The following is a 16,541-nucleotide window of genomic DNA, read 5'->3' as shown; positions in this document are numbered from 1 at the left end:
ACCAGGGCACCTCCTTGCTCTCCCCGGGCGGCGTCCACTTCCCGTTCCTATCCCCACCGGTGGTGCATCCAGCATCTTGGGCGCCGCGCGCCTGTGGCGAGTGCGCTACGAGGCTTGGGGACTGAGACGGCGACGGCGCCCTGGAGCTAGCGGGCGCGCGCGGGTATGGCTACGGCGGACGACAACAGCAGCGCGCGACTGACGAGGAGCGCAGCGACAGATCTGGTGAAGGAGATGGAGACGGCGGGCGTGCGGTGGGGCAGCTACGAGCTCGGCCGCGTTGACGGTGACGGGGCGTAATGAGGACGACTAGAGCTCGACCGCGCGAACGGTGACGGGATCCAGGCAGGTGAGGAGTAGCCAGGCGCCGCTGGATCTGGCGACGTGGCGCGGCGGCGCCCCGGCCTGGAGTGTGCGCGGTCGCCGGGGGCACGGAGCCGGGCCGCCGCCGCCGAGGGTGCAGGGCGGTGCTGGGCCGGGAGCGTGGGGCTAGGCCGTCGGGGTCGCTGGGCGGGGCTGGTGCCGCGAGGCGCCGGGGCGAAGGGCGGGGTCGAGGGCTAGAGTTGCCGGGGGCGTAGGGCCGGGCCACCGGGCACGGTGCCGACGACGCGCAAGGGGAAGAAGACCAGGAGGAACACAAAGAGAAAGAAAACAGTCGGTTTCCACCGCCAAGGGTAATACGGACAATTTCACTGGCTGGTCCCACACCAAACGGCGAAAAACAAACAGAACACGAACGGAATGGCTTATAAGGCAAAGAAGTTTAGAGCAGTGACAACTGTGTAAGGTCAATTTTTTAATAGCTTAGGTATAATTACAAACTTTTTTAATGACTTACCTATAAAAACCTCGAAAACTAAGCATCCTCCTCCGTTTTCTATCGGTCTCTCTCCGGTCTCCGCTCCCTCGGTCCCTCTCCGCCGTCTTCACTCTTCCGTCTCTGCATGCGTGTTCAAGCCCAGAGCCAATCCGTCCTCTCCGTGCCAAATTATTTCTTGGCACCTCAGATCAGCATATTCCATCTCCAAACCGCACGCTTTGACCCAGAAAGTCGATCCATCTCCGAGCACGAAGTCGAACACGCGATCCCATTCCCGTTCTCTCGTCCAATACAACCTCCAGCAAGCCGCGGCGCCAAGCCTAGAAGCAGAGCACGGAACGCAGGAGGCACTGCCGTCCCCGCGCCGCCGCTGCGGGGAAGAATGGGGCGGCACGGCGTGGACCAGATCGGCGCCGTGGCGGCGTTCGCCTGGGTCGCGCTCCTTCCCCTGCTGCTTGTGGGCGTCGTGTGCCCGGGCGCCCAGGCCGGCCAGACAAGCGAGTACCGGCGCCAACTCGGCTCCGCCATCGACATGCCACTCGACGCCGATGTCTTCCGCCCTCCCCCGGGCCACAATGCGCCCGAGCAGGTAAACCGCTCGATAGGAATAGGATGGCCCCCGCGTTATGCTCTTCACGACTGCTTTCTTGACTTCAGAGTATGTAATCGTTCCTTTCAGAGTATGTAAACTGTTCGCGACTTCGCGTCCGGTAGCACACGGGTTTGTTGCTCCCTAGTGGTCGCTGCGACGTGAAAGGCACGAGTGGCCAGAGTCGGTATAGTGGATTGCCATGTTCTGCAGAATCTTTGGTGCTTCCAGGGAATCTGTATTTTGTTTGTCAGCGTCTGTTTGGTTATATTCTGCATTTGTCGTTAATCCCGATCGTTTGTATGTAGTATGCTTGTCATTTTAAATCCATGCTAGTTACATGCTTCCCATGTGAATACTAGCTAGGCGGCGCCTAGCCTGAGACAAGAAAATTCTTTCCCAGTAGTACATGTGAAGTTTTTACTGTTGGTTCCTTTGGAACTTCCCTCCGATTAGTCACACTGTTTTCTTGAATTCAAATATTTCCATCTGAAAATCTATGTCCTTTTAGTGGACTTGCATGGTTTGCCCGCATATGCTCCTGTCAGCTATCCTACTGAAAAGCCGTTTGAAGATAGTTTGTGGACCATTTTAGAATGTTATTTCTAGAACACATAGATCACAACAGTTAGTCATTGTCCATTTTGTCATACTAATCTAACATCCTTTATCACCAAAAAAAGACGATGTTCCTGTGGTTTCCTTTATACTGAATGCTGAGCTCTGCCTTTTAGAAAATCTGTACCGTTTTTATCTTCTAATTCCCTAGTTTTCTCTTTAGATGACCATTTATCTGTTGTAGTATTTCGTTGGCCTGTGCTATGTTCTTAGCACGTTTTGATTGAACCTACTTCATGATTGCAATTTGCAAGTTACAGATTTATACTGCAACCATGAAAGTGTAGGGTCTTTTTCAGTGCTTCTTATATGTATTTTACGCTTTTCAGGCTACTTTTGCATCCTTAATCCCAGGCCACAAATTAAACGTGAAGAGTTCAGTGCTCTTGAATTAGAAATACTGGTTCCGTACCACCTTTTTGCCAATTTGTTTTGCTTTAGTCGTTCTTAAAGTTACCAAGAACTTCTAGAGTAGCCTTCCATCATATATATTTATGTTCGAGTTTGACCGTTACTTATAGGCTGTAGGACACCTTTTGTGGACTTCTTTGTGTTTACTTTTGTCCTAACCTTTTTGTTCTTGCTTCATCTTACTCCATAGAATTATTAAATATTACAATGCCTTTTGCACAAGGCTGACGTCCATTCCTTTTTTTTTTCTATGCTGCAGTGCTCACATATAGTCAGTGGGGTATCTCCACTCTGATGCTGATTGATTTTGTGCTGTCAAAGGTTCACATCACACAAGGCAATCATGATGGCACAGCCATGATAATCTCATGGGTGACAACAAGTGAGCCTGGCTCGAGTACTGTGATCTAGGGGACTTCAGAGGACAACCTCAACTATACTGCAAATGGGAAGCATACTCAGTATACTTTCTACAACTACACCTCAGGATACATTCATCATTGCACAATCAAAAAGTTGGAGGTCACCATCTCATCAGAATTTTGGTCGTACGTATGTTTGTTTCTTCCTCATATAGAATCTCACTTGGATACCCATCTTTGTTTCAGTTTGACACAAAGTATTACTATGCTGTTGGGATTGGACAAACGGTGAGGAAGTTTTGGTTTATGACTCCTCCAGAAAGTGGCCCAGATGTTCCATATACGTTTGGTCTCATAGGTGCTTCCCAATATGATGAGGCTATGACTTTATTGATCATCGCTGAAATCTAGGATTTATTATATTACTGAAACTTGACAATTCTGTTCAGGTGATCTTGGTCAGAGCTTCGATTCCAATGTTACGCTGACTCATTATGAGTCCAATGCAAAAGCACAGGCAGTGCTTTTTGTTGGGGATTTATCATATGCAGATAACTACCCATACCATGATAATGTGAGGTGGGATACATGGGCAAGATTTGTAGAGAGGAATGTCGCATAATTATTTCATATGCTATATGTTTCAATGGGTGTGTTGGCAGTTCAAAAAGTAGATATTTCACTAGAGCCATGTTATAGGCATTGAAATGTTCATTCAGTTGCATACATTTGCAGGGTGAAACAAAGCCATTCAAGCCATTCAGCCACAGGTATCCCACACCCTACAAGGCTTCTGGTAGCACGGCACCTTACTGGTATTCCATCAAAAGGGCCTCAGCCTACATTATTGTCTTGGCATCATACTCAGCATACGGTATGTGTATGTTGGACTGATGCTGTGTTTTAGTCCTTTTATTGCAAGTATGCACTATGCCAGTGAATATTTGATATAAGATAATTTGGTCATATGCTTCATTTGGGTAAAATAATACACTGTCAATATGCACATATGTTCTGGTTGCTACTAGCTAGAATGAATTAGGGTTATCTATAAATGCTATTGTTCCTTTTCCAGGAAAATACACTCCTCAGTACAAGTGGCTTGAAGCTGAATTTCCCAAGGTCAACAGGAGTAAAACACCATGGTTGATTGTCCTCATGCATGCTCCATGGTACAATAGCTACAACTATCACTACATGGAAGGTGAAACCATGAGGGTGATGTATGAGCCATGGTTCGTGAAGTACAAAGTTGACGTTGTGTTTGCAGGACATGTCCACACCTACGAACGCACAGTAAGCAGCTCTGTACTATCAAATTCTTCTGCTGTAAATGATTGATTTTTTTTTTCACTCTGCTATGGACTTCTGAGAGTTATACTAGGATTTAGTGTTTGTGCGTCGGTGAGGCTTTCCTAGGCTGTAAACCTAATGAATATAGGCACCGAACCTCTAAACAAGAACTCCTGCAACTTGTTTGTGTATATGTTTGTCGCCATATCAGTGAAAGCTTTCAGCTCAACTTGCTAGGCGGTACTCTGGTTAGAACAATATCATAATCCTGAGTCTTTGACGCTGAATGTTGTTCTCTGATTGCAGCACAGGATATCAAATGTGGCATACAACGTTGTGAATGGCCTGTGCACTCCAATCCCTGATCAATCGGCCCCAGTCTACAACACCATTGGCGATGGAGGGAACCAGGAAGGACTGGCTACCAAGTAAGATAAGACACTACTGCATTTCCAGTTCCTGAGCTTCGCGAAGATGGCTTGTTCATATTTCCCTCATGTCCTGACCAAACAATGCGTTGGCTCTGCTCGGAAAAAAAAAATCGCAGCATGTCGCAGCCGCAGCCGAGCTACTCGGCCTTCAGGGAGGCGAGCTTCGGGCACGCCATCCTGGACATCAAGAACCGGACGCACGCGTACTACACGTGGCACCGCAACCAGGACGGGAGCGCGGTGGCCGCCGACTCCATGTGGTTCACCAACCGGTACTGGGAGCCGACGGACGATTCGGCCGACGATTTCCAGTGAGGACGAGAGACTGCAGCTGGCTATTCGTTGCGGTCCCTCACGACCAATAAAAGCATCGCCCCGAATACACGAAGGCTCCGAAGCTCCAATGCAGCCTCTGTCAGTTCTAGTTAGCTCTCCTTGGTCGTTGCTCGTGCAGTCGTGCTCTCTTGGAGAGAGAGAATAACGTGTGAAGCGTTAAACGGAGTGGCTCTACTCTGATTGTGTACAGAATTCACGTGCACAACATACGTTGCCGATCGCAGTGCGGCAGTGGTGACCTGTAAAGACACTGTTGGACTGTGGACGTGGTGTGCAAATTGCTAAACAGCGTGTGTACTCATCTAGGTGCTGGTGAATAATACCCTGCTTCCTTATTCAGAAAATAACAATAACACCCTGCTTTCGCGGCATTGCAAATTGCAGCGTTAATCTGAGGGCCGTTCGGACGAAGGGGAATGGCTCCCTGCAAATATACCAGTCAAGATTTGTATTCGAATTTGAATAGACATCGTCAACTGGAATTATTCCTGGTCAGGTTTCAGCTTAACCGAACATGCCCTGAGGGAATTCTGGCCGTGATCGAGTCTCTTTGTTCAAGCGCCACGACTAGCTGGCTAGCACTCTTCCTGTTGAGGTTTAAATACCATATATGTATTTAGGAACTAAAATGCAAAATATAGTAGGAACAGTGAAGGACCTGGAGATATGGACTAGAAAACTTTTTCCCATCCAATTCTTGTCTGTGTTCTCCCCTTCTAGCTCAAAGATCATGAAATCCTCGAAACGTCTCCAATTAATTAATTAATAGAGTAAAGTCTGATTTACCCCTTTGAACTAGTTGCTGAATTTGAAAGACATACTCGAACTTCAATACTGGACAATATGCACCACATAATTCTTAAAATCATATAAATATACCACTTGACCATTTTAAAGTGGTTTCTTGAGCGTTTTTTTTATAACATGGTAGTGGGGCTTGCCCCTCTCTCTCTCTCTCTCTCTCTCTCCCTCTCTCTCTCTCTCTCTCATATAAAAATATAATTTTTTTCACGTTGGATGCTTTATTTCAAAAGATGTAGAGCTCGACACGATTTACAACTTTATAGTTGACACGTTTCTTATTTAATATATTTTAGAGGCTTCAGTATTTGTTTTAAGCTATTAAAATTTAAAATTCAAATTTTTGAATTTTCAACTGACCTTGGATATTGACATGGTCTACAAAGTTATAGTTCCCAATAAGGTCTATAACTTTACAGTTGACAATTTTAAGTTCTCTAATTTTGAAATTCATTTTTTTCAAATGACCCCTAAAGTTGACATGGTCTACACCAAAGTTATAGCTCTCAACATGATCTAACCTTGTAGTTGACAAATTTTGTATTTGAGTTCATTTAGAGGCTCAATTTTTTTGTGGTTTTAAAAAACAAATAAATTGAATTCAAAATATGAGAATTTAAAACAAATATTTGGACATCTAAACAACAATAGATATATATCATCAATTACAAAGTTACAGAACGTATTGAGAGATACAATTTTGATGTAGACCATGTTAACATTTGAGGTCATTTGAGTTTTTTTAAAGTTGAATTTCAAAATTAGAGATCTTCCTAGAAACTACAATTTTATTGTAGACTGTGTCAGCATAAGGTCATTAATTTTTTTTAAAAAAAATTCTAAAATCTTATTTAGAGATAATAATATTATATTAGTCGTTGAATTAAAAATATATAAATGTTACTAATATTTTTTATTTTTTATAAATCTTGGAATATGCCAACATCGAAGCAGACACTACAGAGTACTGTATACAGGCCAAACAATCCAAACTCCGTCGTGGGCACGGACACGAAACAAGCCACTTCTTGCCAGCACACGCCCGTACGACCGCCTGAAGTGCCCGAGTCCCCGAGATCCAAGCCCCCGCCGGCCTCGTCCCTGATCTCTCCCCGGGGCGCGCGCGAACGACCGGCCACGCGGCCGGCGAGACGGAGGAGATGGCTGCCGCCGACTCGGCCACGGCCTCCTCCTCCTCCTCCCCGGAGTGCCCCGCCGCCCCTTCCATGCCGACGGACCCTGACTTCCTCAGCTGCGTCCTACAGCCACCGGCCGCCTCCTCGTCCCGCCCCGACGCCGATTACGCTGCCCTCCGCCGCCTCCTTCTCCGCCGCAAGCCCCCCTCCGCCCTTCAGCACCGAATGGTACGTAGGCGTACCCCCGCTTCTTAGATCCCCTCGTTCGTATCGCATTTAGCTTTGGGGAATGGATGAATTCGACTCATTGGTGGTCGCGGGAGGCGTTCCTGCGTGCAGGAGTGGCGGTGCAACGGCAAGGGCTATGTCGCCTACCGCAACTTTCTTCTCCGGCGCATCGAAGGCGGCAGCGCCCACAGCACGCCCAGCAACAGGTTGGTGCGCCTTAGATCTTTTTTCGTGTGTCGCTGCCTGCAGCCAACAAAATGAGACAATGTTGCTGTGCTCGCGTGGCTTGCTCTAGTTGCGTTGTTAGTTTGTTGGCCATGCTAGTTCACTGGCAGTATCTTGCTCTCAACCTTAATCTTTTGAATACGTAGTGTGACCGAAAAGTTAAGGTGAAATGTAACCATGATAGTTATCATAACATCTGTAATTGATCAGTGGAAGGTGGGCTCCCTCTCCAGTACATGCTACACTCTCCGAGGCAGACAGCTGGAGTTATATGCGGGTATGTTTCATCTAATTTCTCTCTCTCTCTCTCTCTCTCTCTCTCTCTCTGTTTTACCTCATCCTTTCAAGTTTCATATTTTTGAATCGTGTGAAGAGGCTTTTGTGGACAAGAGACTGATGCAAAAAGGAAATTTTATGCAAGAGATGCTTACTTTCATGCTGCTTTAAGCTTTTGTGTAACATGTTTGATGCAGGACTTGAGAAGTAACAGCGGTGTGTTAAGCCGCACCGTAAGTATTGGCTCAAAGCAGAGTGATACTGAGCGGCATGTCAGATTTGCCGAGCCTGCATACTCATTTGTTGGAATGCATTGCATCTTTGACAACTGCAAAGCCTCAGGTTTTTTCTTATCAACCCATGGTCATGCCATGTGTTTCTTCTCTTTCTGCGATCAAGTGTTTTTGTCTGATTGATTTGGTTAGTATACTAGTCTTCTCATTAATGACTGATTTTATTCTTGGCAGTTACGATACTGAAATTTGGCCGTGCAAGTTCCGACCTGCTTGCATATGGTGCAGCAGATGGCAGCTTGACAGTCTGCCAGGTTTCTGAGCCACCATCTGTTCTTCAAAAAATGATAGGGCATTCTAAAAATATCACAGGTTAGACTACACATAATTTTGCTAGTAAAGCTATTCTTTTGTATCTACCTTCATTTGTCACAATGAAAGTCAACAAAGAGTTGCTACATATTACCAAGATTTTCCCTCCTATTTCAGAAAATCACTAGTTCTGTTAAAGTTGATTTCCAAGTATCAATAATAACTGCTATTCTGGTCATGAGGAAACTCGCGTATTGCTGAGCATATACACATTTTTTCTTGAACGCTGAGCATATAAATTGGTTTACAGAAGTAATACATTTGCTAATTGAATGTGGGTTTTGCCATAACTAGAAAAAGTAGAAGATATGGAAACTTTTCTATAATTTTTTCTTGAAATGTGCAGGAGAACTACATGTCATTTCATTAATAAGAAGATAGAAATACAAAGGAAAAGGCGAAGTGCCTTTTCGAGACCCCCCAAAAACAACACACACACAGTGACACAGAAATGCACCACACAAAACAAAAAACCGACCACCAACAGCCCCTCAATTAAATAAAAGGTTTAGTTGGATCAGGGGAAGTGACCTCGAAAGCAACTCTTGGAGCGCTAAAGCACCAGCAGAACACCATAGGCTGCTCTCATACACAATAGCCTGCAGGACAGCTTCTAATCTCAGGCTTGCTCCTTCAAAAACACAAGCATTCCAATGCTTCCAAAGTTCCCAAGCAACTAAGATTATTAGAGAATTAAGGCCTTCTCTCACTTCCTTAGGAACCCCTTTGCAGCACTGCACACCAGCTAGAAAATATAGTTGCATCCAGGCTTGGCGCAAGGTTGGCCATGCTGAGTTTATGAAGAATCATGGTCCAGACTTGCTGTGAGAAAACACAAGAGATAAGAACATGCTATATCATTCATTTCATCGGCTTGGTCACAAGCGGACTGGCAGCAGGATGAGGAAGTCCGCACTTGGTCGAAATACATTAGAAATGATCAATTCAAACTTCAGTTTCCTATCTATTCCTTCATTACTTATCTAGTTATCTTGTGTCTCGTGATTTTCAAATTCTGACCACATTACAGATTTTGATTTTTCATCTAATAACCAGTACATAGCTTCATGCTCTCTGGATAAAACTGTACGAGTATGGGAAATCTCTAAAGGCACATGCATCAGGGTCGTCTATGGAGTTTCTTCCCAGCTATGTATCTGTTTTCATCCTGTAAGTTCCAACTTAGCACAATTTACAATTTCTTTGTAACCCTTTACTTATTTCATTGGTGCTATCCCCCTATACCTCTGCTGCTAATATTTCTTTGTATGGGAATCATTATGAGTTCTCTTATGGACTGCTTTGTTGCAGGTGAACAATAATTTGCTTTTAGTTGGCAATGCAAACAAGGAAATCAATGTAAACTTCTTCGCCTTTTGCTCCTGAAGTCCAAAATTTATATACTGTTATTGTCTGTCCAATATGTTTCTTGTTGCTTGTTGCTTGTGCCTCTTATCTAATATCCGTGGGTCAATAACAGTGGAAAACAAAGTATCTGTCTTCTGCTATTTCTTTTGATATGGATGATGTACTCTACTGTGTAATTGGTTAACAAAAATCATGTAAAACTGTGACCAGCACTTTTTTCCTTGCCCCCATTTGTTTTTCCCACCTTGTGATCCATTTATCTCTGTAAACTAGGCAATAAATTTTAGCACTGGGAGAGTAATCAGCAAACTTAACTTTGATGATGCGGTTACAGCTTTGGATATTGATCACACTGGGCAGTTTATTTTCGCTGGTGATGCACAGGTATCCAATAATTGAACTTGTTTAACTTGACATGATATATGCTGTTCATATTTTTGAAATGGTTCTTGAAATGCAGGGTTACATATATACTGTTAGTGTGAACTCACATACAGGGTCATTATCTAGAACTCACAAGAACAAAAGTAATAAGAGCAAATCTCCTATTACGACAATCCAGTATCGGACCTTCTCTCTGGTGGCGCGCTGCCCAGTACTTCTTTCTTGTGCTCAAGATGGAAACCTTTCTTTCTTCAGGTGTGTTACCTTAATGATAGCTTATTATATGGTAGACTTTACATAACCATTTATATTTTTGACTTTTCAGCATCATGACAGATGCTAAGGGATACTTGACTCTCATATGCTCCCTAAAACTGGCCTCACGGCTGCAGACTATCCGTGCTTCTTTCTGTCCACTTCTTTCCCTTGAGAAAGGAGAGTTCATAGGTATGTGGGAGTTAAAACCTAAAACTGGTTCCAATGTTTGAAGCTGTTAAATACCTAAAATTTGAAGCTATTGGTGATCATGGTGTCTTATTTCTGCAATTTTCCTGCAGCTAGCACTAATTTTGGCACGCTTTATTTGCACTACTTATTATCATATATGTTTTATTATTAACACTTGTAAAGTTCCATTGTAATTAACAGAAGTACCTTGACAAGCACACGTAAAACTTGATTTTAAGTTTTCTGAACAAATGTTAATCAATATATTTAAATGTTGAATTGGATTTACCCCCAAAAAAATGATGGATGACTGTGAAAGATAGGTGTATCAGCTATCTTTTGTTCCATTCTTTGACTTCATGGTTTCTGGTTACACACAGCTGGATTTTTCCAAAAAAAAAAACATTGACATATTTTGTTCTGAACTTGAAGTTACTGGAAGCGAGGATGCAAATGTCTACTTCTATGATTTGGCACGCCCAAAGAACTCATGTGTGAATAAACTACAGGTATGTGATATCCTTACTGTGTTTGCCACATCTTAAACTTTTTTGTTCCACCATTAAGACACGTATGAGACCTCATGTGTATTCCTGAAGGGACATGGTTCTCCAGTAATTGGGGTTGCCTGGAATCATGGGGAGAATTTTCTGGGCTCATCTGATTCAGATGGCACAGTTATTGTATGGAAGCGATCGAAAACTAATTAGAGCGATTCCACGCCATGAAGGATGCTTCTATAGAACGACGGGTAGATGCTGTTTGATGATTCCAACGAAGGCATTTTTTGTTTTGTTGTACATTGCACCTCCATGGTGTTGTTTGTAACATAACTACACCGGCCTTGATTGTATTTACTGTAGTATAGGTCTCCATGTAGAGTGTAAAGCATTTGTGGCGGTATATCCTTCGTCATTTGTTTTAGGACTGTATCTTTGTATCATTCATGATTTTGTCCTCCAAATATATTATACTCGGTTAGGATTAACAGGTACAGTGCATTACATTATATATTTACTTTCCAATCCAAAACTCATGAGTCGGATTGGAGTTGTCTAGTTCTTTGAGATCAACAGAATTTTCATTTCGTTCCGAGAAAAATGAGCGTCAGACCTGTTGGGTGGGGTACAGTGAGGAGCAGGGCGTGTTTATCTGATTATTGACGCATCGTATTGTTGACGCGGTTGGGCCAGATGGTGGGCTTAGTCCAAAACACCCTTGTCTCGCCTTAGAATGAATCCCCCAGTTGCGTAGAAAAAAAAATCCATCTAACCTCCCTGAACTATCGGCCTAGTCTAATTCTACAGTAAATAGTAAAAATAGATATCCTTACTACCTTCCGCATTCTTAATTATAAAAATGTATGTCCTTACTACCTTTTGCACTCTTAATTGTAAAAATAGATATCCTTGCTACCTCAACTACTCTCTCTCTCCTGGAATAAATCAACTTCTAGAGTTGTTCGAAGTTAAACTTTAATTTATAGGAAAAGGACTAATGTCTATGACATAAATCTATGACATAAAATTAGTTAGTTAGATAGAACATGAAACTTTAATTTTATATGAAAAAGACTAATGTGTGTGACATAAACTTCTAAACTAATGTTTGTTTCTATGTGTGTGTGCTATGTTGTGGTGGACAAACCATGGACACTCTATGTGCGTTGATTTCCCTCTCAAGCTTATTTGGATGTTGTCGGATTGATTGGAGGTTGTATTTGGTTCAAGTTTTACTCCAATCCACATCGACACATGTAAATTGATGTGTTAAATTTTACTCCAATCCATTCCAACATATATGGATTGAGGTGCATCAGATTACATTCAAACAAGGCCTCAAATGGAGCATTTCACTTCTTGTTTCCCAGAGCTTTGGGCGACAAGTAATTGGGCAGTACAGATTACAGAACCAATTGCTCCTGACTCTTGTAGTGGAATAAAACCATTCTACGGTCTACCGCGGTTCGAGCTCCGAAACCGTGACGCTGTTCTCGGAAACAGGTCCGATCGCAGAACGACGCCCATAGCTCGCTGCATTTCCGCGGGCAGCACGCCGCGCTGAGGCGCCGCTTATGGATATGGACCCGGAGCAGAACGCCGGTCTGGACGGCGTTTGCTGGATCGCCGACCGTCCGTCCAGCATCAGGACGACCTCCGACGCGTCTGGCCTGGACCTGGGGTCCTTCTGCACACACAGGAGCCCGATCTGCACGCAGGCGAGCGCCTCGGTCCTGGCGTACTGCCCGCCCAGCGACGCGTCCACGGTCTCCGCGACGGATCCGCGCCTCCACTTCTCCCAAACCTGCAGCAGAAAGATGGTATAAGCACGTTGACCATCGAGGAAGCTTTGGTTTGGTCTGACGTGACGACGTGACGTGGCGGCAGGTGCTCACGTAGCTCAGCAGATTCCTGTTGCTGCCATCTTCAACCGACGGGCTGCTGTTCCTTTGGCCGGTCACGATCTCGAGGACGATGACCCCGAAGCTGAACATGTCGGATTTGGTCGAGACGTGCCCGTAGTACGCGTACTCCGGGGACATGTACCCGCTGCATGCATGCATCAGGAAGTGCACACGTGTGTGCGTGTCGTGCTGAGTTGTAGCTACTGGAGCTTCGTTAACGAGATGGAGCTAGCTACAATGGCCTGCTACGAGAGGATACTCACAGGGTTCCAACAGGTCGTTTGGTCACCTCTCTGGACTCGTCTCCCCAGAACGCTCTGGCGAGTCCGAAATCCGAGATCTTGGGAGTCATGTCGGAACCCAGCAGGACGTTGCTGGGCTTGAGGTCCCGGTGGATGATCCGCAGCCGGGACTCCTCGTGGAGGTACAGCAGGCCGCGCGCGATCCCGCTGATGATCGTGTATCTCTTGCTCCAGTCCAGAGCTTGCTGCTGCCGTCTCCCTGCATCACACAGAGAAGGACCCCAGTGGGATGGATCCATAGTTCAGTGGGATAGCTAGCTGCCTAGCTTCAGCTTCAACTTCAACTTGTGTGCAGACTGCAGACTGCAGAGGACCGCGCGCCTACCGAAAAGGATGGTGTCCAGGCTCCGATTTGGCAGGTACTCGTACACGATCAGCTTCTCCGTTTCCTCCAGGCAAACCCCAAGAAGCTGGACCAGGTTCCTGTGTGTCAGCTTGGCGGCGAGAATGAGCTCGTTTTTCAGCTCGTGGAAGCCTTGAGAGGAGCCCTTGGAGAGCCTTTTTACTGCAACGGCTTGTCCATCCTGAAGCCTGCCCTGCGAACTTGTAAGAGGTGCAAACTTTAGCCTTTGGTTGAGAGTTAAGTTGGAGTTAGACGGTCCTGTCTCTGAATTTTAGAACGGGACGGGAACAGGACGGCTCTATTTTCTGTTTGGTTGATAAAAGACATGATCGATCCATTTTGTGCTTGGTTGAAGTGATAAATAAGAATAGGATAGATGGTGCATTTGACACCGTTAGCTACTGTTTAATATAAACGAGATTGTACTGTTATAGGAATGGGATGGATTGGCTATTGTTTGCTATTTTAGAATTTTTGTGCTAATTACTATGCATTTTAGAAATTTTAGCCTATTTCTTGTATAAAAGAGAAGGATAACAGAAAAATGACCATTTTTTACCGGGGACCCTAGGGTTCTAAGGCCCCGTTCGGCTTGCTGAATCTTGGCTAAAAAACACTGTTTTGGCTGAAATGTTGTGAGAGAAAAATACTGTTCCGGTTGAAAAAAGAAACCGAACAAATCAAATATGGGGTAAGTCGAACGGGACCTGAGCAACTAAACTGCAGCCTAAAGATATTGTGCAGAAACAGAGGCGCAGGGGCAGTCTCGATTTGGCCGGGGGATATGGTCACCGACGGGGCGTGGGGAGTGGAGCCACGGCCCAGCGGCGGCAGGCCGCGACCCCAGGTGGCCTTGACCTGGCCGGAGGCGGCCCGTGGCCTGCTGGCCATGGCAACAGGCGGCGGCGCGGGAGATGCTCCGACATCACGCTGCCTCGCTCGCGCAGCTCGCCGTCGACTCTCCGCCTTGCCTGCACGATTTCGTCTCCGTCTCCTCGCTCGCAACGTCGTCAATCGGGGACGACCCCGTCCGTCCCCTCGATTTGGAGGGACGGGAGTCACATGAATATACTTGGGATATTCCTGAAAGGGACCGTCCCATCCTCCATCGACTCCCAACCAAAGAGCACAAAAGAGGGATCATACCACCCCATCTCAACCCATGCTAACAACCAAACACTACTTTACTTGTGAGGCATCAATCAGAAAAATGCTGAAGGGCGTACAAACTCAAAATTGCTGAGTTCAGACTGACAGTACCTTGAAAACTTCTCCAAAACCTCCCTCTCCCAGCTTGTTTTCCGCAGCAAAGTTACCGGTTGCCACCCTCAGCACCGGCAGGGTGAATTTCTCCGGGTGAACGTAGGTTGCGCTGCGGTCGTCCTTGGCCCTCCCCCTGGGCGGGGCCCGGGAGTATGGCACATCCGGTGGACGACTTCTCCTCTCGTTTACACCTCTTCTCCTTCGCAAGTAAACACCAGTAGTACACACGAACGCGAGGAGTATGGTTCCAAGTGGAACGACGACGGCAAGGATGATGGTGTTTCTTGGTCTCCCCGTTCCTGCATGTTTGCCGGCGATCAGGACCAGCATTAATGATGGGTGCAGCGCAGTCAGACACATCAGTCAATGCCCACAGCTTGACGCGAACGCGACGCGGGGAGAGGTACGCGTGACTGGGTCGCCATTCGCCGAGGAGCAACGTGGTGAACTGCGGCACACATGTACCGACACGGAAAGGTTTGGCAGCGGCAGCAACCTTCAGCGACGACCGTTCATGCTGTTTTGTCGCATCATCGGACGGGGCCGTGGCGGTTCTGACGGGCAATGGACAGAAAGTCAAGAGTCAACACATCCAGAGTTCACACACTCACCGCTTGTTTCCCCAGCGGGCGTCGGCGACGGCGGTTCAGCAGCTGAAGGCGGCGCGTCGAGCGCCAGGTCGTAGTAGGTGTACACCTGGATCCGCAGGAAGCAGTTGTAGGCCAGCACGACGCCTCCCTGATTCCCCTTGCAGCACGGCAGCTGCGGTACCGAGGCCTGCAGGCAACGGTCGCAGTCCGCCGCCGTGATGTCCCTCATGCACTGCACCATCCCGTACATGGTACCGTTGGGATCGTCGCTGGCGTACTGCGCCTCCCCGGTTGCGAAGAACTGCCTCGCCGTCGTCCCTGCCTCGCCGCCGCCTCCACCCACGCCCACCGCGCGCGCCACCAGGTTCCTCATCAGCGCGCCGTACGCCTTCAAGTAGGCGGCCGGTTCGGCTACCAGGCGCGTGTCGTAGAGGAGCATGCGGAAGTCGTCCTCGCGGGGGGTCGAGGCGTTGGTGTCGGCGTAGGCGACGTAGACGTCCAGCCACACGGCAGCGCGGCGGCTGCTGGGGCAGCTCCCGCCGAGGGTGCGCACGGCCTCCTGCAGGTCCGCGAGGCACCGGGGAGGCTGGAAGTCCCCACGGCAGAGGCCCCGGACGAAGGCGCGGTCGCGGCCGGCCCCGAGGGAGAGGGACGCGAACCCCGTGGGCGCCGCGGCGCGCGGGAGCGCGCTCAGGAGCATGAGCAGGTTCGCGCGGAACGGCGCGTTGCTGCTGCTGCCGTTGGCGGGCGGCGATAGTGGTGAGGGGGAAGTGGAGGACGAAGGAGGAGGCGACGGCGAGGCGTCGCCGCAGTCCACCCATGCGGCCACCTGCAAGACGGCGGCGCCTGCGGTGAGGAGGACGAGGAGGCGGAGAAGAGATGGCGTGGCCATGGTGGTTGAGCTCTGCAACAAGTACTGTGGGAGAGTTTTACTTCATCTCAGCGTGCTTGGGGAGATCACGAGGGAAAAAAAAATCCCTGCAGCGCGTCCGTAGACTCCATCAGCTACATACATATCCTCAGCGTGCGACGCGTGGACGCTCACGAGGGACGGATGCTCGGCTTGGCTTCGTCAACTCTTCGGCTGTTAGGCTGCGTTCGGCTTACCATACTGAGTTTGTTCGGTTTTTTTTAAGTTTGAATAGTGTTTTTCTTTCACACTAATTCAGTCAGAATAGTATTTTTCAGCCAGTTTTAGCTGCCAGCCGAACGGGGCCTTAACGTACTTCGGCTATTAGCAGAGATGTTCCCACAAGGAAACGGGAACCTGGAACTAGAACCAGAACTTGGGGTGTTACTTCCGGAACGA

General features: G+C 47.2%; 2 protein-coding genes and 1 pseudogene across 3 annotated transcripts; 2 read left to right on the top strand and 1 right to left on the bottom strand.

The window, feature by feature from the left end:
- Window positions 1-1,028: 1,028 nt before the first annotated feature.
- LOC136456665 (purple acid phosphatase 2-like) lies at window positions 1,029-5,231 on the top strand (annotated as a pseudogene).
- A 1,442-nt stretch (window positions 5,232-6,673) lies between these two features.
- On the top strand, window positions 6,674-11,345 carry LOC136456663 (uncharacterized). The gene is made up of 12 exons (XM_066456594.1): window positions 6,674-7,025; window positions 7,137-7,231; window positions 7,461-7,527; window positions 7,724-7,868; window positions 7,994-8,131; window positions 9,162-9,301; window positions 9,443-9,490; window positions 9,773-9,883; window positions 9,960-10,138; window positions 10,209-10,330; window positions 10,763-10,839; window positions 10,930-11,345. The coding sequence occupies exons 1-12, from the start codon at window positions 6,822-6,824 to the stop codon at window positions 11,038-11,040; spliced, it is 1,437 nt and encodes a 478-aa protein (XP_066312691.1). The 5' UTR covers window positions 6,674-6,821; the 3' UTR covers window positions 11,041-11,345.
- Window positions 11,346-12,097: 752 nt separating this feature from the next.
- LOC136456662 (cysteine-rich receptor-like protein kinase 34) lies at window positions 12,098-16,316 on the bottom strand. 2 transcript variants are annotated; one of them, XM_066456592.1, is made up of 6 exons: window positions 15,254-16,314; window positions 14,640-14,941; window positions 13,362-13,572; window positions 12,998-13,235; window positions 12,726-12,879; window positions 12,098-12,634 (listed from the first exon to the last, which is right to left on the bottom strand). In XM_066456592.1, exons 1-6 carry the CDS (start codon window positions 16,122-16,124, stop codon window positions 12,287-12,289), a joined length of 2,124 nt encoding a protein of 707 aa, XP_066312689.1. In that variant the 5' UTR covers window positions 16,125-16,314; the 3' UTR covers window positions 12,098-12,286. The 2 variants fall into 2 exon arrangements, with proteins under 2 accessions (XP_066312689.1, XP_066312690.1); XM_066456593.1 differs by having other exon boundaries at window positions 12,495-12,634; window positions 13,362-13,579; window positions 15,254-16,316.
- Between the last annotated feature and the right edge of the window lie 225 nt (window positions 16,317-16,541).

The sequence above is a fragment of the Miscanthus floridulus genome, chromosome 6 (genome assembly GCF_019320115.1).
Source record: "Miscanthus floridulus cultivar M001 chromosome 6, ASM1932011v1, whole genome shotgun sequence".
Classification (NCBI taxonomy): Eukaryota; Viridiplantae; Streptophyta; class Magnoliopsida; order Poales; family Poaceae; genus Miscanthus; species Miscanthus floridulus.
This window is presented reverse-complemented; position numbering and strand designations above follow the sequence as displayed.

Bases quoted from the DNA above. Each gene is read 5' to 3' on its own strand.
- LOC136456663 (XM_066456594.1), top strand. From the start codon at position 6,822: ATGGCTGCCGCCGACTCGGCCACGGCCTCCTCCTCCTCCTCCCCGGAG. The intron at 7,528-7,723 runs GTATGTTTCATC...TGTTTGATGCAG, and splicing joins ACAGCTGGAGTTATATGCGG to GACTTGAGAAGTAACAGCGG. The intron at 10,139-10,208 runs GTGTGTTACCTT...TTGACTTTTCAG, and splicing joins GGAAACCTTTCTTTCTTCAG to CATCATGACAGATGCTAAGG.
- LOC136456662 (XM_066456592.1), bottom strand. From the start codon at position 16,124: ATGGCCACGCCATCTCTTCTCCGCCTCCTCGTCCTCCTCACCGCAGGC. The intron at 12,880-12,997 runs GTGAGTATCCTC...GCATGCATGCAG, and splicing joins AAACGACCTGTTGGAACCCT to CGGGTACATGTCCCCGGAGT. The intron at 12,635-12,725 runs GTGAGCACCTGC...TTTCTGCTGCAG, and splicing joins ACAGGAATCTGCTGAGCTAC to GTTTGGGAGAAGTGGAGGCG.